The sequence below is a fragment of the Carassius auratus genome, unplaced genomic scaffold (assembly GCF_003368295.1).
Source record: "Carassius auratus strain Wakin unplaced genomic scaffold, ASM336829v1 scaf_tig00030359, whole genome shotgun sequence".
NCBI lineage: Eukaryota > Metazoa > Chordata > Actinopteri > Cypriniformes > Cyprinidae > Carassius > Carassius auratus.
Genome location: NW_020525847.1, coordinates 1 through 24,884, shown reverse-complemented (window position 1 = coordinate 24,884; position 24,884 = coordinate 1). Strand labels below are relative to the sequence as shown.

Below are 24,884 nucleotides of genomic sequence, written 5' to 3'. Positions count from 1 at the left end.
AATTAATCAATTAATACATGTTGAATTATTTTTTCTTGCACAAGAATATTAAAATACTGTTTAGAAATAATATTTTTGCAGTCTGTATTCCAATCAAGAGGAAATTCACATTCCTCAAGCATGATATCAGATATTTCAGAGGATTTTCAGATTAAATTTCAGTCCGTGAATCACTACCATCTGATAAAAAGGAAAATTAGCCCATCGTTTACTAAACCTTATTTCTTTCTAAACCTCTATACTTTCTTTTTTGGCCTGAAGATGTTAAGCATTTTAACGCCTTGCATTTTCATGTGTGAAGGCCGTCAAACCCTAACATCTCTTTTTGTGATCAAAAGAAGAAAAAACAAGTCATACAGGTTTGTATAAACACTTTTAGATCAGCCTTTCTCTTTAACTGAAGAGAAGGTTGTGGCCATTGAGCAACATGAGGTTGAGGTTTATAATAGTGAAAGGGAATGTAGGCTTCTCTCCTCACGAGTCAGCACTGATTTGTTATCCTAATGCTCAGTATAGTGATTTTGTTAAGTTGCTTTTGAATTAAAACAGATTGCCTTTTAATAGACTTGTTTACTCAGAGAAACAGTAGCTTTGGATGGTATTCAGCACATTTCTTATATAAAAGTTCAGAGGAAAAGAATGTGAGAGAATTTAACGAAGAGCTAGAGGTTTTTTAATTTTTTTCAAAATGATTAATAAGAAACAGTTGAAGTGGACAAAAGTTCCTCAGCAAATTTGCCTCTTGCTGTGTTTATCTAAACAGGAAAAGTGTTGTTTTATTCTTGGGGATAACACTTCTGGAGAGTAACAATGTCTTCTCTTTTGTAACATTATTCAAATGTCTTGCTGTCAAATTAATGCCTCCTTTTTGAATAAAATTATTCATTTATTTAAAAATAGAGTTGGTGTTCCAAAGATAATGACATTTGTATTATTATTTTTACAGTTTAAAATAACAAAATAAATATATATATATATATATATATATATATATATATATTTTTTTTTTTTTTTTTTTTTTTTTTTGCACTTGAAAACATTTCCTTGCCTTCTGGACATTTTTGGAGACGTTCTCACACGCACGCCCCTCCCATCAGAGCAAATCTATTTTGATTGACACGAACTTTAACCAATCGTAGTAATTTAATGTTTGTGAGGGGCGGGAGTTCCTTCTGGATGATTCGCTGTCGCAGCTCTACGTGACACGTAACTAAAGGTGCGATTAGGCCTCTCTAAACTTCTTTTAATTAGTAAAAAGACCGTTTTTCATTATGTAGGAAACTTAACAGAGCTTTGACTAAGCACGAGGACCGACTACAACCGGATTCATTATTATTTTTTTTATCTGTTGCTCAATCTGTTTTTGGAAAACTTAGCGAAACGTGAGACTTTTGTAAACATTTCAAACATAAAAAAGTCGCAAGAGCAACTGTGATGCAATTATAATGTTTCACGAGGAATCTGGCAGAGAACTCAGCTTTTTCTACACTGAAGAGTGAAGAGAAAATAATTCCCGGGAAAGTTTCTGTGGAATCCGGGAGAGGAGGGAACATGGGCAACGGCGCGTGCTCCAGGAAGCAGAAGAAGATTTCCCAGTCTCTGTTACTGCTCACAGTGGTGTTTGGGATGATCTACGGTGGGATGTTTTCCTACGAGATGCACAAACAGCTGAAGAGGACAGAAGAGATGGCCGTGAAATACCAGCAGCACCAGGAGTCTCTTTCCGCTCAGCTTCAAGGTAAAAACACACGTCGCGCGATGACGTCACGACGCAAGCAACATTCTGTGAAACATTAAAAAAGCGAGCTAAGAAACTTTTTATCTTATTTATTTATTTGTTTTAACTGTTAGTGACCGTCCTGTTGGGCCTTTGATTGTGGCGTTGTGGTTAACGCTTCAGAGAGGTCATCAAAAGTTTTAGGTTTCAGTGACATAAAGGAATCTAACATGATAGATGACATGTTTTGAATACACATTAACTGAATTTCTAACTTTTCTGCATGTTTTAAGACCCATTCATGAAAATAGAATGTTGCCTACTGGTTAAGAAAGATCTAGTCTCTTAAACAAAACTTCCACTGTTGTTTAAAAGTTTGGGATCAGTAAGATTGTTTTTATATACATATAGAAGCGTCTTGTCCATCATGGTTGCATTTATTTGACCAAACATACGTAAAATTGTGAAATATATTATTTCCTTTAAAAATAATGGTTTTCTATTTTACTATGCTTTAAAATACCATTTATTCCTCAGATGCAAAGCTGTATTTTCATCATCATTAAACCATTCTTCAGTGTCACATGATCCTTCTGAAATCATTCTAATATTCTGATTTAATAACAGTGTTAGAAACAGTTTTGCTGCTTAATATTTCTTTTAGAACCTGTGATACTTTTTTCATGGATTCTTTGTTGAATAAAGTTAAAAAGAACAGCCTTTATTTAAAATAGAGATTTTTCTAGCAATAGTTTTATTACTTTTTAAAAATAAATGTAACATCCTTACGGAATAAAATCATCAATTTCTTTCCAAAATAAATAAATAAATAAATTGTTGGGCAGTTGAATATGAATATTGGTTAAAGATAATCAAATGATTGTGTTCAAACAATTTAAACGATTCAATATAGCAATACACACATTTGATCTTCTACACGCTTGACTAATAGATTTTCAGAGAAATTCATTGATTAAGTTTGCAATCCTTTTCATGCAAATCAAACTGTGTTTTGATGCAAATCCATCTTTGCCGCAATTCACACAGTGAGATGTATTTGAAACTGATCAAGTGGTCTGAAATCATGTATTGAAATCCCAGAAATGTTTGCTTGTCTCTGTGTAGCTACAGCATCGATTCCCTGCAGGTGCTCATTTTTATGCAAAACATTATGTTGGCAACCAGCTTGTTTCAACCTGTGCCTAATTTCACAGTCTTTCATTCTATTGTCCCACAGAGATGGGCTTCGTTGTTTGCCCTCACTCCAAGCTCGATATGATTGCTGCTGAAAGGGCAAGAAGAAATGGCCTTTGCCTTTAGATCAAAAGTAGATCTATGTTAAACTGTTGATGATTAAACTACAGTTTTGTTGCTTTCCCATGTGGACCTTAACAAAAATAAATACATTTAAATGCTCAGAGCTCAACAATAAGATTTTTACAAGAAATATAATATATAAATAAAACAATTAAAAAATAAAAATATAACAGCCATTTAAAATAAATGTTATAAATTAACATTAAATTGTTTTATTTACATGGTTCTGATTTTTGTCTTTATCAACAAATTTTATTAATAACAATGTTTTTATAAAATAATTAGTTTTTATTGAACTTCCTGTGGGGAGAGATTTAGGTTTTAAGTATTTAATTTTAGAATTATTTTAGAATTAATTATAATTGTCATTTTTAATAAATTGCCCCATATTTATATAGTTCATATTTGTCTTGACAGCAACATATGAACAATATAAATTACAAAAAAAGTTTGTTACAGATGTTTATTATGGGCTTTGGGACATTAAATCTTTAGTCGAACAGGTTTCCTATGTCCTGAGCATGAATGCTTTTATTGTACCACTAGGAGGTCTTATATTGAGACTGTGTTTGACAGTCATCTGTGATTACTTGCTTCGAGTCTTAATCACTGCACAGCCTCTTTAATCAGTATAATCAGTACTTGATGTGCCAGTAATGTAATGATGATTGTAATGGGAGGATACAAGACCAGACACAAGGGTCAGAGGATGCAGACCACGTCTTCACTGCAATAGAGTAGTTCAAGATCAAGAAACAACCTACACTGCTGGACTAATATAAATAATGAGAGGGAAAGTTTAGTCAGGCTTTATTTCCTGTGGCATCTCAGATTTTGAAGGAGGGCTGCTGTGCACATTCACATCTCATGTTACATTTTAAAACGAGAGCAGCAGGGGCAACCTTTCATTCTGAAGCCATTAGTGAGAAATGAAGAGGGTCGGATGTGGCACTCAACGGGTCAGTGGATCACACAGTGGGAAAAATCTTCAGAAATAGCTCAGCTCAAAGCTTCTGGTTGATGTGGGGTTTAGGGCTGCATGATTCTTACTCACGATTTGTCTTTCTCCATGGGATTTGAGATCACGATCCTCTCATATGATTCTAATTTTTATCCAAAACATTTATTGCACTCAGGACTTTCAGTTACAATAAAGTGCTGATATTGAGGTGAATGAGTGTTACATAACCAGTGCTTTGATGGCTGTATCTGCACCGATTTAGAGGGGATGAATTTAGATATTTAACTTCTTACCAAGCCTTAAAACGCATTAAAACCCAGAACAGTGTTGCTAAAAAGTTGCCTCTTTGAATCACTAAGGATGCACTTTTATTCTGAAGTCGGGCTGGATGTCAGTATACCAGAACCAAATCTATTTTTCTCTCACTTTCTTCCTCTCAGTTGTGTACGAGCATCGCTCCAGGTTGGAGAAATCTCTTCAGAAGGAGCGTCTGGAGCATAAAAAATCCAAAGACGGCAAGTTTGTTTGTGATGTATGCCAACATCAGTGACTAACAGATGAAAAGGGAAACCATGAAGCGTAATGAAATCCTGTAGCTTGCATGATGGATAAACTGGGGCAGCCCAAAGCCGCTATGTTATGCCAACTGTTACGTTAATAGGATCCTAAGAGCATTTGGAAACTTTTATGGCAAACTGAAAATGCATGACTGCAGTAGGAATAAAATAACATACGATGGCATAAACAGTATTGCATTGGACTCTGCTGTAATACTTGCTTTTGCTTTTTCCTCACAGATTATCTTGTGTATAAAATAGAGGCTCAGCAGTCTCTCAGCAAAGAAAAGGTTTGTCGTTTAGAGATCTACAGCATAAAGGATGGAGTAAAAACTTGAGTTGTGAAATGCAGGAGAAGCTTTGCCCTGAAGTCAAATGCTCATCTGGTTGTTTGTATGAGAATGACTCATATGTTTCTCAGATATCACGGCCTGTGGCTCTCTGGCATGGTGTTTAGATGCACAATGATGCTGTGCATACAAAATAACCAGGTCTGTTTGTGTTTGTCTGCTTACAGCAAGACTCCGGCGTCAGGTTTAATTCTCTGCATTCCCAGCATCAGATTTTGAAGGTCAGTGGGAAAAACACATCTACATGCTTGCTTTCAAAAATAATGCTTTGTGATGTACTGTAAAATATGCATGTCTTTTCTTCCCTCACCAAACACAAATAATTCACTGTTGTGTGTGTGTGTGTGTGTGTGTGTGTGTGTGTGTGTGTGTGTGTGTTTACCATCAGAACCAGCACAACGAACTAAAAAAGCAGTTTTATGAGCTACAAGAGCAACATCAGCTGCAAGAAGATGAACACAACAAGGCATTAGATGAACACAAACAGAGGCTCGACGAGGTTCATCAGACTAAAGAGTCAGAGATTTCCAAGCTCAAAGGTATTACGTTCCCACCATCTTTCTCATAGCAGTCACAAAGCAACACCCTTGCATCCGTCAACTAAAAGAGTCACGGCAGTGTGTTTTGCACAGGCAAGAAATGTGAACATTTATTTTGCCCTGTGCATCCCACAGTCGTTTATGCCACCTTCTGTAGTCTGTATGGTGGAGTTACCAGCTGTGGTCATTTCAGCTGACTCTATTTTCTCTTTTCTTCTCCAGAGAATATATTAAACCTACGTGAGGAGAACAAGCAGCTGAGAAAAGCTCATCAGGAAGTCTATGTGCAGCTCCAGGACACCAGGGTAATGCCGAAAAGCACTATGGGTTTTGTTTTATATTAGCACAATGCTTCAGCTTGAAAGTAAAAGAAACATGTTTTTAGAACAATTGTACAAAATATGTGTTATGGTTGTAAGTCTAATTAAGCCATTGGTGCCTTTTGCCACAGATGAATAATATAATCTTGCGAAGTCACGATATGTCTGATATAGAAGCTGTAAAATTCACCAAAAATAAATACACATTAAATATAATGAAGATAAATATGAAGATTAGAAAATATATTTTGCATGAAGAAACTGAATTCTTTTTAAAAGCTATTTGAATTTTTATTTTTTATGTTTAACGTCAATAAAATGCACATTCAAAGCATGTCAATACAAAAGTACATAGTTTTATTTCTTTATTCATGTATATTTAATTAGTGTTTATTTAATAAGTAAAATGTAATATAAATATTATATTTATTTGTTTAAAATATTTTTAATTAAATCAGTACAATGGTGTAATTGTACTTACTGTGCTTATAATTCCAATAAATTACAAATTAGGGAGCAATTGTGCTTAATTGTTATGATTATGCATATATATATATGCATATATTTTTCTTTAGATTTTTGGGTGAAATTACCCGCAAATGTTTTAACAATTTTGCATGAAATTGACCCGATTAGAATTTCTATTTAGCCATGATCCTTGGTTTCTTGATCCATCTTGTTGCACTTCAGTTGCACTATCCATACTTGCATTCAGTTTGGTTGTACTGAAAGCTTCTATCTGTGTTGCCTGTGATGGTCCTTTTTGTAGCAACAGCACAAGAACTTAAAATCTACACACGACCAACTTGTGTTGACCCTGGAGGACCACAAGAGTGCACTGGCTGCAGCCCAGGTCAGGGGGTGTGTGTGTGTGTGTATGTGCTTTAAGCTGTGTGTTTGCTGTGCATGCATCCTACTGACTGATGAATCATTGAGCAGAGCATGTCCAGTGGGAAATACAAGTCTAGTTTCACATAGCTCATGTAAGCAGCTTGCAAATGGCATGTATTTATTTCTGCACCAATAATAGCAGGTTCCAGTAGTCACACCGTGTCTGTGTGTGTAAGCAAAGCAACGCTGTGTATCAGATTTGAAGATGAAAGTAGCATTTCAGGACTGACCTTATTTTTGCTGCACAAGATAAATATTTGCTACGCTTAGCAGAAAATATGGTGAACATGAGCTGTAAACCTACTTATCAGCATGAACCTTTGCAATATTTTACACTTTAATAATTACTGTTATAGATGCCCCTGGTTATATGTATACTAAATCTACATAAAAATAGATAAAAATACAATTGTTTGCATGCTTTGTTTGGTGAAATGTAATTATTACCGAAGCTCAAAGTGTGAAATATTGTATTTATTTTTGTAAAAACATACACAAAATAATTTTATTATTTTAACAAAATCATTTTATTCATGTTGTTTTAGTATCATTAAGATGCTATTATAATTTTAAGGATTATATTTTTATTAATATACATTTTTTATGTCAATTTTCATTTTAATGTTTTATTCATTTTGTTCATTTGTTTCATTCTAGAAGTTATTTATAATAATTATTTTTTTTTTTCAGATTTAGTTTAGTTATTTTAGTTTTATTTATTTATTTTTTGGCTGGAGTCATGAGTTTGTACCGTCCCTATCCAAAAACACCAATAACTAAATAAATATGACAGTGAAAATGTAAATTCAAGACAGCGGACAAAGTGCAAGAAATGTGAAATATTTGTTTTAATTAAATGAAATTACTTTGTATGCATTTATTTTAATTTATTTATTAATTCCTTTACACAGTATTTGTGGGTGCTGTGCATTTTCATGCTTAACAACATAATCCAAGCTCTTTTGGCATTTACTTTAAGATGCAACAATTAAGTTGCATTTCCTTTGCAATTTGCTTGAGAAATGTTATTTGTATGCCTTGGTCTGTGAGGTTCCTTGGCATTTAGGATAGGCAGCCAGGCAACTCACTAGGTTTTGATGCAGAGCTAATATGTGGACCAAGAAATTATTTTATTTTTTGCATAGTATTGCATATCAATTATGCATCAAAAATGTTAGACTGCAGTGCACTTGCTTGAGCTGTGTTAAACAGGCCTACGCCTGCATTTCAAGTCCAGTTCCTTTCCACAAGGCCATAATGATCTCTTGCACACTCTCTCTTTCCTTCACTTGCTCTACAGAACTTCTTACCCTGGTTTAATATGCAAAAATGTGCATGACTCAGATAAGCAATACATGCTGTGCTTCCTGTTTACTCGCTGTGTCTCTGCGGCTTTGTGAAACAGATGAACAGATGCTTGTTAATTAGGACTGTCACTATCTGCTTTCTCAGGATGATGGGAAAGGATGCTGGGAGGAAGTGGGTTTAGCGTGTGTGTGTTTGCACTTGTTCTCTTTTCAAACTCACACATTCTTAGTGTTACTTTCCTTCCATATGCTTCCAGCAGCTGCCTTTCAACCAGAAAAGAAAAAACAGGTACCCAAGTATAGGAGAAGTGGGAGGAAATAGGATTGGTTAGGTTAGGATTGAGGCTATTTGGGTATGAACTGAGGATAATAAAACATTAGTATGGTTTAAAAGAATAATGTTTTGACCAGACACTAGCACTGTTTGAATATCAGATCCAAAGTTTTAGTTGTTACTTACTTCCTGTGTAGCTCTTCCCTCTAATTGGTTTTTGCATCTATTCAAATTTAGCAATTTGAATTGGTGCAATTTTGAAATGAGCAAAAAAAAAAAAAAAAACGTTTATGTAAAAGAAAAAATACACACACACACAGACACACACACACACACGCAATATATAAATTTCTTTTTTTTCAATTTAAATTTAAAACATCCATTAAAAAAACTATTTAATGCTTTTGAACACCATATATATTTGTAAATAAAAGTTTCTATAAATATTAAATAAATACATGAATAAAAAAAAAAAAACTTGGTTTTGTAGTATTTGTTCAATTAAATACATTTTGCTTTAACTTTAAATTATGTGCCTTTTAAATCACTGTTGTATAAACATTAAATGATTAAATAGGTATTAAATATTAAATTAAAATTAAAACCAAGTAGTTTTTTAGCATTTGTTTTAAATTAAATAAAGTTTGTTGTAAGTTCTAAAAATATACTTTTGAGCACAATTGATTTAAAACATTTTAAATGTTAATATAAATATTAAATTATTAGATATGTAAATACATTTCAGGCCACTAAATGAATTTTAAGTAGAAGTAGTTATTATTTATATAGATTGCTTTGGCTTTCATTCTGTTCTTGGTGTTTTTCATTAATAATGGTCTTTAATATCTCTTTCTCTTCTGCCTTTTGTCAGGTTCTTGATTTCAGCTTGCTGTGTTTGTGTCCTGTTTCCGCTCACCTCCAAACATTTCAGCAGTGTATATGACGCTGTCATTCTAATGTGATATTTTGTACTAATGTTGTTGGTCTCCGTGTGTTCCAGGTTCAGGTGGATGAATATAAACAGCTGAAGGAAACGCTCAATAAAATGCCCAGTTTGAGACATGAATCTGCTCAGATGGTCCAGCCGGTCCAGAACAGGAACGCAGAGGAGCACCATCAACCCCAAGAGGCTCAGCCAGAGGTGTTGAAGCTGTTCAAAATGTATTCTTTTTTTGTTTCTTTTCAAACTACTCATGTCACTGAGGTCTGTCTCATGTGCATCTCGTCAGGCGGAGAAGCATGATGAGGTTCAGAAGCCTCAGTCGCAGCACAGGGAGGAGGATGGAGAAATGGGAGGAGCTGAGGAGAGGAAGAGAGAGCTGGCAGAGGAGGAGATGGAGCAGGCCGGGCAGCCACAGAAACTGGAGGAGGAGTTTGATGTGGCACATAATGAAGCAGAGGAGGAGGAGCCACAGGCCAACCAACCAGATGAGAACGCACTGGAGAGGGAGCAACATCACGGTCATGAGGTCAGAACTCTTCCAAACACAAACATTAGTGGCCAAAAATAAAGCCCCTTGGACTAAAGTTGTTCTGTGATTATTTGGCCAAATAAAAAATAAAAAATAAATTGTATTTATATTCAATTTAAATTAAAAACATTTATCTAACTTTTTTTTTTTTTTTTTTTTCTAAGAAAAATGCTTTTTTATTGTAAAGTTGTTTTATTTTTATTATAATAATATTATTATTATTTTATAATGGGGGGGGGGGTAATTTTTTTTTTTTTTTTTTTTTAGCAAGAGAATATAAGTCGATTTTAATATAATGCAATGTTAACTTTTGGCAGACAGTCCTCAGTCAAGTTAGATTTTTTGAGTTTTGTCTCTTTATGTGAAATGTATGTTAGACAGGTTACTAATAAACTAATGTGCCTACATAACCTTTTCAAAAGTTTGGGGTCTGAAAGATTTTGTAGTAAGATTTTTGAAAGACAAGCTCACCAGAGCAGCATTTATTTGATCAATACGCTTACTAAATTTGATATTACTATAATTTAAAAAATCTGTTGTCTGTTTTAATAGATTTTAAACTGTAATTTATCCCAGTGATGCAAATCTGAATTACTCCAGTCTGTAGTGTCACAGGATCCTTCAGAAATCATTCTTATATGATGATTTGCTTTAAGAAATATATTTGTTCCAGAAGGTTGGCAGCCAAATAATGCTGTTTTGTAAGATGCCTTATTTTCAACTAAATTTGAAAGGCAAAAAATTATAGAAATGATGCATTATTCTGTGATGAGAAGTACCACTAGAAAGCAGTTCAATTATCATTATTTAATGCAATATTTGTATGCGCTATATGTTTTTATGCTTTTTATGAATACTGAGTTGTCATCTTTAACAGTCTTCCATTCATGCGTTGTCCTCCAACTCGATCTGCATTCTGTTTGCTTCTCATTGTAAGCTCTTCAGTTTTTCCCCCAGGTGGCGCCAGCTGAGGCTCATGTGCAGCACGAGAAGTCAGCGTATGAACAGCAGCAGGAGCAGCAGCGTCTAGCTGCACATCTGGAGGAGGAGCGCAGACAGCTTCACCTGCATCAGGAGGCCCTGAAGAAACAGCAGCTGCAGCATCAGAAGGAGAAAGAGGAGAAGCTGCGTCTGCAGAGAGAGACAGAGGAACAGCACAACAGAGAAGCCGATCTCAAAGAGCAACAACTCCAGCAAGAAATGCTTCGGTCAGAGACCCTTCCTTGAGTAAAGCAGTTAGGAATTGATTTCAAAAAGTGAATTCTATTAGGAATATTTAAAGAATATTTTTGAAAGTTGTGGGCAATCTGGGCATCAAATCACTGAAATGGTTGCGACAACAATTTATTGTAGAAATAATATACATGAAGATGAGACGTCCCATGTTGGTCTCCTAACATTTCAAACCATTTTTGTGAATATCAAATAATACGGGTGAAATAATTACAGTTAATTAGTTTTTGTTGGCTGCACTGTGGTCCTTAAATAGTCTTTTAATGTCAAATAAAGATTCTTGTTCTATATGAAATACACTGAATGTCATTTAGTGGGAGTCTTCAGTAAATCACGGTAGAATTTTTTTTGTTCAGAAACCAAACTAAACCGAACACATTCTAGTGTATGAAAAAATATTTAAGCTGAATTTTTTAATTTTTTTATATTTTTACTGTTTTGGTGCTTGAAAACTCCTTTTCGTCTTTGATCCAAATGCGTAATAATAAATGAAAATCAGTAAATAAATATTTTTAGTTTTAGTTTTTTACAAAAAACTACTAGCAAGCTTCTTTCTGCATTCATTGGTTGTGTGTATTACTGTTCTTTCACCGTGTTCTAAACTAGGAAACTCTTACGGTTTATTTTATAAATTCTTTTATTTTCTGTATTTATCAGGGAAAAGGCACAGTATGAAAACATGGATGCTGATATAGTCCAGGGAGAAGAAGAGCCACAGATAGCTGAGGAGAAAGGTGACAGCTGATGTGCTTTTACATCGTAGCAGTGCTACTTTTTCTTTTACTCTGGTACAGTTTTATTGGCTTTGCATTATATGTGAAAATTCTGAAATTGAGATTTATACATCATCCGAAGGCTGAATAAATAAGATTTCAATTGTATGGAAAAAATCAAAGTTGTCCAAATGAAGTACTTCTCAATGAACATTCCTGATCAAAAATTTAGTTTTGATATATTTACGGTAGGAAATCGAACAGGATCTTTACTTAAATGTCCTAATGATTTTTAGCATAAAAGAAAAATCTATAATTTTGACCCACACAATGTGTTTTTAGCCATTGCTACAAATATACCCCAGCAACCTAAGACATATTTTTCATTTCTCTGTCATTTGTAGAGGTGAATGTGCACCATGAGGAGGCGAGGCCAGATGAAGCAGAGCATGTTCATCATGAAGATGAGGTGTGTTGCCTTTATGTTATTATAAAAACATGTACATGCACCAGTATAAACAAGGCTAGGTTTACTATGTATAAACTGCATAAACACATTTTTCAAGGACCTTGATACAAACACTGATCAATTGTTTATATATATATATATAATATGGCCTTTGCAGGTGTTTTGAAATTAATTATCAGTTTAGAGTGTGGCGCCAGGTGTCTTCAATATTGAACCTTTTCACAATATTCTAATTTTCTGAGATACTGAATTTGGGATTTTCCTTAGTTGTCAGTTATAATCATCAAAATTTAAAGAAGTAAACATTTGAAATATATCAGTCTGTGTGTAATGAATGAATATAATATACAAGTTTCACTTTTTTAATGGAATTAGTGAAATCAACTTTTGGATGATATTATAATTATATAAACAGCACCTGTATATATATTTCAAAAATATATATTTGTTTTAACCCAGTGTGTGTAATGATGATAAATATCTTTTGTTATAGCATCCTGTAGAAGCAGAAGTTGATCCGGCGCATGACCCAAACAACCAGGGCGAGGATGAATTTGAGGAGGCGGAGCATCAGCAGCCCCATGAGGGAGAGAAGGAAGAAGAGGTGGCACCCGTTGGCCACCCTGACATGCACCTGGCCGTAGAGAATCAGCACCGGCCACCCGCCGAAGAACAGCCGGTGGTAAGTGACCGAGTATTTTATAAAATGCATTTGGAGCAGTAATGTGATTTGTCTGTGGCTGAAGATACATAAAAAGTAACTGAGTATACATTGATTTAGTGTGAGAATTCCCTGTTGTTGACTTCTGTGGGTTATTTATTGTGTACCTGAGAAATTCAGAAATTGATTTTGTGTGTTTTGTGCAGATGGCTGGAAACCCAGACCAACAGGAAGATGCTCTGGATGAGCAGTACCAGGAAGATGGAGATGACGAGGTCGGATAACAAGTGCTAATGCACACACAGTCCTAAAACAAATTAAGAATTGTTATTTGTTGCCTAACTGTGATGGCGTTCTCTCTCCAGCCTCAGGATGAGCTGGTAGATAATCAGAAGCGGGAGGCAGTGCGGGAGGAAGAGGGAGACCAGTATAATGAGGAGAATGGAGAACAGGTATAAAAGTCAAGTCAAGTCAGGTCAGGTCACCTTTATTTATATAGCGCTTTATACAATACTGTTTTAGTTCAGTAGAAAAATCTTTAATATTTGTTTTTAATATTTCTTCTTTGTTCCTTTATTCAGGTCAGTAAGATTTTTTTTTTCTGCAAGGATGCTTTAAATTGATTAAAAGATATATTCGCAGTGTCAAAATGTGTACATTCAATTCATCAAAGATTCCTGAAAGAAACATATTTTCACACAAATATTAAGCATCACGAGACTTTCAACACTGGCAATAATCAGAAATGTTTCTTGAGCTGCAAATCAGCATATTAGAATGATTTACACTGAAGTGAAAAATTACGCATTGCATCACAGGAATAAATTACATTTTACACAAATGTATTGAAATCTAAAAGTTTTTTTATTGTAATAATACTTCACAATATTACAGTTTTTACTGTATTGTGAGCAAAGAAATGCAGCCTTGATGAGCATAAAATACTTCTTTCGAAAAACATTCAAAATTCTTACCAACCCCAACGTTTTAAACAGTAGCACATATATATAAAATAGATTAAATGCATAACCGCTTAACTTTTTTGACAAGAAACCATTGTTTCAAAGACAAAGAGTTTATGGTTACTGTAATGTGTCATGGTTAGTTGTGTAGTGCTTACGTCTGTAGGTTTTCACTTCTTCTTCTTTACAATCTGCCGCAGTAACTGTAGACTGTTGGGTGAGTCGGATCGATTGCAGCGTTCTCAACGGTGTCCAGTTACTGCCATGAGTCCAGCTTCACTTTAAACACCTCTCCTCCATTTTCACCTCTTCTCTTAGATTCAGGGAATCTCTATCCATATCGGTGCACTTTTAAATGGAAAGGTCACCCAATATTAATACTGTGTCATCATTTACTTCCTCTCATTTTGGGCTAAACCAATCCCAAATTTTTTTCCTCTATGAAACAGAAATTTTAAGTGGTTAGTAGCAAGCAACCATGTTTGAATATTTTTGTTTCCGTTTGTTCGTCTGTACAGGAAGAGGCCAGAGACCAGGATGTAGCGGTGAAGCAGGATAATCAGGCCGCTCAACATCCCAATGAGGAGAACTACGAAGAAGAAGAAGAGGAGGAAGGAGGCAACGGTGATAAACCACCCAATAGCAGGGCAGAAATGTGAGATGATTGAAAGCAAGGACAGCCAATCGCTGCTACCTGTTTGGATTGGGTTTCCCAGCCTGTAGGGTTGTTCTGAGGAATAGGAAACAGGTTTCACTTCTGGTCTTTGAGACACTGAAACCAAGATGCGCCAAAATGCCCAACCATTTACAGACCAAATGCTCTGTCTATACTGTCTTGTCATTTCTAGTTAGTATGTTCTGATATGATTTCTTTAACTGGACGACAGATCAGATTCCAACCACCAGAAAGTCTTGCACTGAAAGTTTTGCCAAGTGCCTTTTTTGATCAGTCGTGCTCCACATTCAAGATATATTTTTTGAAATTAAACAGCTTTATTTTAGTAATTAAGACTTATTCTGATGGACTGGCAGCAGTCACCAATCAGCATTGAGTCTTCTCCTGGCCCTACCCAAACACGTGGTGCTAATTCATCCATCGTATCGATGAATAATGCAGGATGGGTTTCGGCAAGATGCTTGGGTCAACAGGAATGTTTACAAGTAATTCAACCCGATAACTGTAGCTGTCGAAAGCTCAAGTTTTTAAAAGTTACTATATTTGCTTATTTACCTTAATTGGATTATATGATGCCTAGACGAGAACCAAAATCATTCAGTTTAATACTGATTTTCATCTGCTTTTCACTAAGTGCCTCAGAGATTATATTATACTTTGTCCAATGTCTCCATTATGGAAACACATTTTTATCTTTTTTTTTTTTTTTGGACCTGTCAACTTCTATTCTAGTATAAACTAGTACTAGTATTCTACATGCTAATGAACGGGGGCCTAAAAAATCTTCTTGTCACTGTAAGTCTTTAACACAACATCAGACAGCAGAGAATTAACTGTACATTGGAAATGAGAATTGATGAGACATAATATTCGCATGTAGATCTAGAATATGTGACGAGTAAATAAAATTGCTGGATTAATTTACTCAAAATGATTTGTTCTGAATGTATGCTAAATCACTACAATACTGAACATTTTTATTTATTTTGTCTTTTTCGTATATACTTAGTTTTATATAAATGAAATAATCTTTTTTTTTTCCAGGACGCATAATAATTTTAGATTTATTAGTTAATGTACTGTAATATTGCTTAAACCAGCTCTCCTGTCAAGTGTTCAGCTTTAATACTTTATATTTAAAATGGATATCTATATGTGTACAGACCCCACCTCCAAAGTTTTGTAAAAGTCAAATAAAACCATTCTGAGTAATATTTTTGTGCTGTTTTTTTTTTTTTTTGATAAAGGAAATGTGAGCGGAATAAATATGGGTGGATTTAATACTCATCCTCTTTTAATCATGCCCAAATTCTGGCATGTTTTGATGTTTGGTGACCTTGAGTAGAGGGGAAAAATCTCTTTGTCTAACAGAAATGTAAAGATAAACCCAAAGTAAAGTTATACTGCTGTCATCCTGCAGTTCCTGGAAGGTTGAAGATGAGAAGCTGCAGTATGTGACCGAGAGGGAACATATAGACCCAGTTCTTCAGTCAGTCAGAAGAACGAGAGCTCCGGATGAATAGTACATCAAAACTGTTTTCTGCTTCTCATTCTTCATCAAAAGTACTACATTGGTTGTATTTTGTGTAGCCTATCGTGTCTGAATTGTTATGGACTTGATTTGCTGACAAACAAAGCCACTTTACAGTTGTAATAGTCTGTATCATTTTGTCAGATCCGTCATCCCTCTGCTATTCGCTTTCCCGCACACACAGTCTCCTCGGCTCGGGTTTCAGCAGTGCTGAAATTGACACCAAAATTATAACAAAACACTGAAGCGCATATGAATTACTGAAAGGATGAGCTGAATTTCACACGACAAAGGCAACTGAATGTGTATAAACATAGTAAATAAATCAATTTGGGGTGATCCCACACTGAAATTGGTTTAATGTTTATGTTGGCCATTCTGTTTGCCGTCATGTCAGGTTTTTGACGGCAGCTTGATCTGCACATTTGTCCTATTTTAAGTAAATTTGATATTATCAGTTTTGTCTGCCACTAACAGTGTCACGTGACTGTATCTGATTTAATCTCTGTGCTCCTTCTTTCACACCATGTCAGCCGGGCATCAAGCAATACCACCTAAGAAAGGACTTGTCTTTCAAAACAGTCCTCAGGACAAGTTTGCACTTAACAAAGCTCAGGGTTGGCATGTCATTGAGCACCAAATAGCCTGAATTACCTGCAACAGACATGCTTTGACCTTGAACACACCTAAATACAATGTGATAATTGTCTTTTCTCATTTATATCTTGGCTGCTGCTGTCCAAAGTCAAATGCAGGTTTATTTTGAGTTACTGAAATGTGAAAAAGTGAAGTAAAAGTACAAAAATAGCTTTATTAAGTGGTATAAATGTAGTTTTAACAGCTCAATAGAGTTTACAGAGCTAGAAGTGCATTTTAAGAGCTTTCGAGTTAATTCTGATGGTACATTACACTGGATTCAGATCTTGGCTTCAGGTTCTCCTGTTGCATCCTCAGAGAATGGTACAAGATCTGGACGCTGCTGGTGAAGAGAGAGGCATCGAATCCTCCTGTAGCTTTGGGATGCCATCCAGAACTTGGAGTTTTGGCAAACAGGAGAACACACTGCAGAGGAAACGTGTCTCAAGATTAGACTTGACTTAAGACAATTATTCTCTTGACTCTCTATGAACACTTGGAACGATCGATCACATCTTTGGTCAAAACTTTTTTTTTAATTATGATATTATCTTCAGGCATATTAACTTGGAACATAATGTGATTTTTGGAGACAGACTGTGTATGGCTTTTTAAATTAATTAAAAGCTGTAATTAGCTGATTAGTTTTAATCAATCTTCTTTTTTGACAGCAAGTTATTAAAAGCTCATTGGTGTTCTATATACCTTTGTGTGAAAAAAAGTGCACTTAATTGAATTGAATGTACACTTGTAGGGCACATCAAATCTTAAAAGTATATTTAAAAAAAAAAAAAAACTTTTCAATAGTATAATATTCATTAAATAAAAGGCCACTTAAGTATATGTAGTGAACACTTTTATGATTGTTTCTTTACATACTGAAAATGATACTTCACCCAAAAATGAAAACATTCTGTCATTATTTTCTTTCTTGTGTGAGACATAATTATTTTTTTAAAGAATGTTGGTAACCAAACAATAACTGGTAGCTATTGACTTACATAGTAGGGGGAAAATACTATGGAAGCCAAAGGTTACCAACAGCTGTTTGGTTGCCAACATTCTTCACAATATCTTATTTTGTTCCACAAGGAAAGAAATTCAAACAGTTTTGGAACAACATTTCATTTTTAGATTAACTATTCCTTTAAGTACGCAAGTCAAATGAAAAGTTTTACTTAAATCATGTCTTAATCATACTCTTATTGTTCTTTAAAGCACTTATTTTGACTAACTAAAACACATAGTAATTATAAATGTACCAAACTGCAACTTCATAATTACAAATGTGTAATTAAAATATACATTTAAATACATGACATACAAGTTTCAATAGTAATAACAATGTATATTTTAGTTTACTATAAATGCTTGTCAGTACGAGTAAGTTCGACAGTACATTTCTTAGCATATTTCCAAGACAATGTAAAAAATTAAGAAATTAAAAAAATTCCTACTTAAGTTGGGTCATTCTCAAGTTCAGCTAATTGCATTTAATATAAATTGTATTATAATTATTGCAATTATTTATTTGCACATATCATATAATAATCATTTAATTGCAAATTAATGAAAATAAGTGTCTGGAAACTACATTCAGTTCGCTCTTATGTTTATTATTTAAAAAAATATATATATTTCTGTAGTAAGTACTCTTTTTAAAAGCATGCTGACACATACAGTACAAGGGTATAACTAGAAGTAACATAATTTAGCTCTCTATTCCTCTCACCGTGAGCGGTAGTCCTCCAGAAACTGGCAGGGGTTGCGTTTGAGGGTCAGAGATCGGAGCGGTGTGCTCCTCAGCAGTGTCAGTTCACCCAGAGAGGAAATACTGTTCTCAGACAGGCACAAGTGCTGGATCTCAGGAACCTTTGGCAGCTTACGAATGGACGTCAAGTTGTTCCGGTGAAGATTCAGGATTTTACATCTATAACAAATGCACATTCTCAATCATTCTCAAGTGCTGTTAGTAATGTTCCACAGAGTTCTACTTCATATACACTAGCCCCAAAACTGATGCTTAAAATTGTATGAATGTCATTGCACTAGATGACAAAACAGTAAATCAAGCAGGATAAATGTCTAATTATCTAGTGTCCAAATAGAAACTGCAACCACAAGTCTCGTTTAGCATGGCAACACCTAATTTACTAAGAAATGTAATTTTTCATTTTTAGTTTTCCCAGAAAAAGACACTTGATTCCAGAAATTGTCCTGAATATCTGTAGGACAAAAAAGAGCAAACATCCTGCAATTTTACATTTCCCCCCAAAACTTTACAGAATCACAAATAATTTGAAAATCTGCAATGGTAAATTAATCTTCTATCAGTAAGACCCATATTCCAATAAAATAATGTGATTAAGGCTGTTTTTAAAGCTGAGTTTGATGCTTGTACATAATTAACAGTTTCCTTTGTACTGTAAAATAAACTCGTCATATGAGATTACAGCATTACATGTATTTTTACACAGCCATACACGTACTGTTACAAAACAACCAATGCAATATGACAGGACAGCCTCAAGGATCAAGAGGGAATTTGTGTTATATGTTATATGGTTATAACACACTTACAGTGTCAGCAGCGTTTAGAACGACACTCGCGCACTAAAATGAAAACATCTGCCAGTTGTTATCGTGTAGAAGTTAGTTTGCTACCTTGGCAGTCTGACAGAGCTGAGATCTCTCAGTGCGTTATCCACCAGCTGCAGACGCTCCACCCGGACCAGTCTCCTCAGGATGCGGATGAAGTTCTCCAGCTGGTACGGATCTCCTAAGTCCTGATAAGACAAGTTCAGCACCTGAGGTACAGCACAGAGACAGAAGCGTAAATGCATTACGAAGATAACCAGCTGGTTGAAAATAACTTTTTTCCATTTTTATATATTTTCAAATGTCATTTATTCCTGTGATGCAAAGCTGTATTTTCAGCATCATTACTCCAGTCTTCAGTGTCACGTGATCCTTCAGAAATCATTGCAGAGATGTTGCAACAGTATATAGTGATATTCTCAATGTTACCCAGAAAACAGGATACAGGTTTAACCACTGATAAGCTACTACTAAATATTGTAGAAGCTTCTGTAAAGTTGCTTTGCAACGATTTGCATCGTAAAAAGTGTTATACTACTAAACTTGAATTGAATAATAAATTTCTTTAAAAAATATAGATAGATAGATAGATAGATAGATAGATAGATAGATAGATAGATAGATAGATAGATATAGATAGATGATTGCTGTCTCACCGCACAGTTCTCCCAGTTCTCCTGGAGTCTCTCCTCCCATTTCTGTCCTTCATCCTCCCTCCTCTTCCTCCTGCCTCCTCTGAGAAATATATCTTCACTGTTAATAGACAGCTCGTCTTCAGCAGGACCTGTTTGATGACATCACTGATGTGTGGCCAGAGACTGTATCTTGTTCACACTGAGAAATATAAATATAATAGAAGGGTGACCCCGAATGACCTCTTACCCTCTCTGACCCTGGGGCAGGCGAGCTGGTCTCCACGGACATCATGTTCCTCTAGCCAGTGCCACGAGGCAAACCTAAACCGGCCGGACGGCAGCTGCATGGAACAAACACAATGACAGCATTCAGTGTTCGTAGAGACATGTGAGCTGTCAATCAAAGCACACATGATGCTTCGCAATTATACTGAGTTTGAATTGACTTACTGGAGTGGCAACAATGCCCGAGTCTGGAGTCAGTTCCACAGAGAAAGGAGTGTGTGTGTCGCCTAACTCAGAGTAGTGCGAGTGTGACTTCGGAAGACTTTCACTGCTGGTGTTCACTCCAGAGGAACTAGATTGAGAGAGAACGAAGCCATTAACTAACATTACAGAGGCCTAATGCTTAATGGATCAGATATCAGTACATTTACATTCAAATTTGGTGTATTTCACAGTTTGAATATATTTTTAACTAAGAGTAAATTTATAATAAAAATGTAATGAACAAATTTCAATACATTTGCACGAATAGAGTCCTTGGGAAAATCCTTGTTTGTGTCCCAAAACCTAGCGAGCTGACTATTTAGAAAGCATTTTGGGAATAAGCAGCGTGTATCATGTTACATGAAAATGTAATATGATTATAAAATTTAGGCTGTTAACCATTTAATACTCCACGCACCTACGCTGCCCCAGTGTGCTGCCTATGTAGGGCGCTCAGCAGGTTTTGAGACAGAGTTTGTGTGTAACGCGAGCCTGCGCGTCTTTACATCCGCTGAGCTGAGGTTCTGGTGTGGTTTACCGTGAACTCTGCACCCTGATCCGGATTAAAGTCACCCACGACACCCGAGCACACCGGCACATCATATCGGAACATTTTAGAATTTGTGCCCACATCTTAACGCTAGTAGTGGTTATTGATTATGTAGCTAGTAGGCCTATGTGTTGTGAAACTGCTGCCTGTAAATGCACATTGCTTTTTACTTAGCAAGTAATTTAAATAATATGTAGTAGTTATAAAAGTAATCGTTTATATAATGTCTAATAACTGTAACAATTTAATAATAATTACTTTTTAGTCCATGAATAAATTAGCCCTAAATGTCGATCTTCATGTAGTAGCCTATTAATCTTCATTCCAGTGATAATTCCAATGAATTATGCAAAAAAAAAAAAAGACGATTAATAAGGAGTTACGCGTTTCCAGACGGTGTTCAGAAATAAAACAGCAAATGCGTTTAATATTAGGTCAAAACTTTTCCTACCTTTCGGACATGTCCGTTGGTTCTGACAAATCCCTTTGGCATTTCACACGCAGTGAAGTGAATTATTTACAAGGAATATAGCGCGGTTTAGCAGTGATGCTGGATGAATAAAGTGAGACAGGTGAGTGTGAGCTCTGCGCATGCGCGAGGCAGCGTCGGTTTCACTGATCCGAGGTCAGTCAGGGCGTCAGGTTGCACTTCAGTGACTTTTGGGAAATTTTTAATTGTATGCTGAGCCTGGTTGCATAAAAGGCTTTGATTAGTCTTAAAGTTAGTAATCTATTTTTTAAAGACGTTTAACGTTTACATTAAAAAGCAGCTTGGTCTACTTGAACTTCTTACCCCTTAGCTAACTGCAAGTTGGTCAAACATGATCTTAAGACACCGTTTTAATGGCTAGGTTTATGCAACTAGCCCCAGGCTTTGTGAGAGAGACAATTCCAGCAGCAGTTTTAACATTATGCCTCTCGACAATTTTGTACTTTTAATCTGATTTAATCTAATTTAATTTATAAATGGTACACAGGACCATTTAAATAAACTGAAATGTATAAATTAATAAATAAAATAGCTAACTGGAACGTTATTTAAATTACTGCCATAATATGTATGTAGTTTAATAAAACAAAGAAATAATCCTATGATAATGATATACTGTAGCCTAATGAATAAAGCTACAAATATTTTAAGAACAAAGTATTGATTCTATGGCTTCCAGAATCAACAAATAAATTTAATATTTAGTGACTAGTATCAGTGTCCCCAATTTAGACATTAGACATTAAAATGTTTACAATTTTATACAATTGTAATTGCATTTTTTTGTTTTACTGCTTACATTTTTCTAGAAAACTAAATTAGCAAGCAACTAACAAAGGAGCTAATTTTTCAAAAAAGGCCAAACAAACCAACCATAGAAAGTTATTTGTATTTTTGTATTATTATTTATTTGCCTAAGCTTACTGTATTCCACAGGTTAAGACAAATGTTGTGTTTCAGAAATGAACCGCACAGAGCTCCAGCTTCAATTAAGCAGGTCGTGGCAGTGGTCATCAATCAGCAGACAAAGCATCAACTAGTTTCTGTAGAAATGAACCATTGTTCTTATCATTGCTCTGTTTGAACACTGCTTTGAGCATCTTCTCAGCTTGAGACACATCTGACTGACATTTATCATGCAAAATAGAGCACCAGACATGTTTTGAATGTTGCAGACCTGATTCAGTATGCATTTTGCCTTTACATTAACTTCCTATGACATTAATTTGACTGTTTCCATCGAGTGCATCTGTTGTCTTTGAGGTGCACAATTCTAGTCTTCAGAAGAAGTTATTTTCAACATCAAAAGCGTGTGCTGAGATTGTGTGAACAGCACAGAGGCCTACATCTTCTTACTATATATATATATATATATATATATATATATATATATATATATAATATATATATATATATATATATCAACTCTAAAATTAAGCACCAGACGACAAGTTGAAGACATTCATCTTTATTTCTGAAATAGAGAATACAGCTGGTAATTTTTTCATCCCTTATATCAAATGCACTCTCCTCCGGTTCGCCTGAGTCTCCATGGCAACAGCGCTCCACGTACCTGTACATTCGCAACCTTTCATGAAATCAAAAACTCATATTTATTTAATAAGGCATATTAGTATGTCAGCAGTATTCAGCCATGTACAAAACCAAAAAAGAGAGAAAAGAATGAAAAGACATTAAGTGAGTCTACACATAGAGAAGTGCTCACATACTTCCAATAAATATCACTGTGTTTCTCTACAGAACACAAATATACAAGAGAAGAAACACAGGAACTTCAAATATTTACAGCTCTGTACTTCCTGGTGCGGTTAAAGCTTACGAGTATCAAAACACAGTCACTTTTATCATATAAATATCCTGTTTATATAATATTGTCTTGTGTGTTTAGAAAACCATGGCGATGTAATGAGCTTGCTTTCCGTGACGATGTTAAAGATACGCATGAACTGAGGTGAGTGTCAGATTGGGATTGCTGCTGGGCTTTCACATGTCAAAGTTATTGTCGAAGGGCTCAATGACTTCAGGGTTCATAACTCTGCCCATGAAGAGGATGGATCCTAGGAGAAAACAAAATGAGAACAATGGTTAAACATCAAATCCTGATACATTCACAGAAACAAATCTTTTTGTAAAACAGTCAGAATTTTGGGTCATAATATAAATTCATAATAAAAGACTTCACAAGACTTCATAAAATACCTTTTCAAAAACATTTAAAAAAATCTTACCTACCCCAAACTTTTGAATGACAGTATATATATATTGTTTTAATTTTTAATATGTGTTATGGTCATAGGTTTTTGAAGATGGCATGGACCTGTTTTTCTGTTTCTGATGATGAAGAAGAAGGGATGGTCAGCCATGACCTGTGGGTACAGCACCAGTGTCCTCGTCAATGCAATCATACCTGCAAAAAAGATAGTAGCTCAGTGATGTAAAACAATTATTTAGATTGAGATTTATATATATAAAAAAAAACTTCAGTGCAAAAAGAGAATTATGTGAATTTGATGCTCTTCTACAATGAACAATAATTAAAATTCTAATTAAAAGTGATTTTTGGTGGATTTAAAATGTCTAGATGGTAAAAAAAAGTCTCATTCAATGTGTTTAGCATGACCTTTTGATAAAATATTATTAATATCTTTTATAAAAAAAATTCACAGGCAGTGCTGTGTGACCTTTATTTTATAAGAAAAGCTGTAAAACCAGAAATATATGTGTGTGTGTGTGTGTAAGTGTGAGAGAGATGGTAAGCTTAGTTTAAATTGTAAAAATGCTATTTAACTGGTATAACCTTGAACATTAATAATAATAATAATAATAATAATAATAATAATAATAATAATAATAATAATATAGAATAAGTAGGATGAATAAATTAGCTGATTAAACGGTATACTATTTGAGTAATTAAACAATTTTATTTTGAAAATGTATAATATAAACATTTAATTTTAATTTAAACCAACATAAATACATAAATAATTATTTTTAATTCCTTTTCATAATCTCAGACCTCTTTACTTGTTTTTGACGTCAATGCAGAACTGAAAACTAATATTAAAAGGAATTAAGCAACATTAAAATGATGACTCCTTATTAACCTTAACTAGCTTAATTAAAAAAGACATGTTGAACAGGAGGGGGGCTTTAGTATGTGTTAATCTTCACAAAGCAATTTACCTAGGCTTTGAGAAAAAAAGCACAGGAGAAAGTAAAGGTGCACAAAAGGTACAATTGAATAATAAGAGAGCTTGAAAAGAAACATTTTAATTAGAATTGCATGAGGATTTGAATTGTGTAGGAAGACAGTGTGAATATTAAACGTGTAATGTAATTAGAGTAAAATGTGGCAGAATGAAATAAAAGTCACCTGATCCTGCCCCCCTCGGCACCTTCCTCCGTCACCTCCAGGTAAGCCTTCTGCACAGCCTTCCCGATAAACAGATCCTGTCCATCTGTAAACAAGCAGAACATAGAAATTAAGAAGGTCACAGAATATGAAAAAAGGC

General features: G+C 34.8%; 2 protein-coding genes and 1 long non-coding RNA gene across 6 annotated transcripts; 1 reads left to right on the top strand and 2 right to left on the bottom strand.

Moving 5' to 3' along the window:
• The first annotated feature begins 1,164 nt into the window (after window positions 1–1,164).
• Window positions 1,165–15,633, top strand: LOC113080170 (Golgi integral membrane protein 4-like). 4 transcript variants are annotated; one of them, XM_026252406.1, is made up of 16 exons: window positions 1,165–1,738; window positions 4,436–4,510; window positions 4,793–4,842; window positions 5,070–5,123; window positions 5,291–5,441; window positions 5,664–5,746; window positions 6,531–6,614; window positions 9,234–9,374; window positions 9,463–9,702; window positions 10,663–10,913; window positions 11,596–11,672; window positions 12,056–12,120; window positions 12,614–12,802; window positions 12,988–13,056; window positions 13,147–13,233; window positions 14,262–15,633. In XM_026252406.1, the coding sequence occupies exons 1-16, from the start codon at window positions 1,552–1,554 to the stop codon at window positions 14,400–14,402; spliced, it is 1,944 nt and encodes a 647-aa protein (XP_026108191.1). In that variant the 5' UTR covers window positions 1,165–1,551; the 3' UTR covers window positions 14,403–15,633. The 4 variants fall into 4 exon arrangements, with proteins under 4 accessions (XP_026108191.1, XP_026108190.1, XP_026108193.1 ...); XM_026252405.1 differs by having other exon boundaries at window positions 10,651–10,913; XM_026252408.1 differs by having other exon boundaries at window positions 10,651–10,913; window positions 13,147–13,256; window positions 14,262–14,390.
• Window positions 15,634–16,763: 1,130 nt separating this feature from the next.
• LOC113080169 (uncharacterized) lies at window positions 16,764–21,394 on the bottom strand. The gene is made up of 7 exons (XM_026252404.1): window positions 21,310–21,394; window positions 20,270–20,396; window positions 20,067–20,160; window positions 19,841–19,968; window positions 19,251–19,393; window positions 18,319–18,516; window positions 16,764–17,012 (listed from the first exon to the last, which is right to left on the bottom strand). The coding sequence occupies exons 1-7, from the start codon at window positions 21,318–21,320 to the stop codon at window positions 16,901–16,903; spliced, it is 813 nt and encodes a 270-aa protein (XP_026108189.1). The 5' UTR covers window positions 21,321–21,394; the 3' UTR covers window positions 16,764–16,900.
• A 1,406-nt stretch (window positions 21,395–22,800) lies between these two features.
• On the bottom strand, window positions 22,801–24,756 carry LOC113080171 (uncharacterized). The gene is made up of 3 exons (XR_003281814.1): window positions 24,746–24,756; window positions 23,687–23,776; window positions 22,801–23,426 (listed from the first exon to the last, which is right to left on the bottom strand). It is a non-coding gene; the product is annotated as an uncharacterized LOC113080171 (long non-coding RNA).
• Window positions 24,757–24,884: the final 128 nt, after the last annotated feature.

Coding starts and splice junctions, on each gene's coding strand:
- LOC113080170 (XM_026252405.1), top strand. CDS start 1,552: ATGGGCAACGGCGCGTGCTCCAGGAAGCAGAAGAAGATTTCCCAGTCT. Junction 12,121..12,613: donor ATGTTCATCATGAAGATGAG/GTGTGTTGCCTT, acceptor CTTTTGTTATAG/CATCCTGTAGAAGCAGAAGT. Junction 12,803..12,987: donor CCGCCGAAGAACAGCCGGTG/GTAAGTGACCGA, acceptor TGTTTTGTGCAG/ATGGCTGGAAACCCAGACCA.
- LOC113080169 (XM_026252404.1), bottom strand. Junction 20,161..20,269: donor CGGGCATTGTTGCCACTCCA/GTAAGTCAATTC, acceptor TGTTCCATGCAG/CTGCCGTCCGGCCGGTTTAG. Junction 19,969..20,066: donor CTGCCCCAGGGTCAGAGAGG/GTAAGAGGTCAT, acceptor GTCATCAAACAG/GTCCTGCTGAAGACGAGCTG.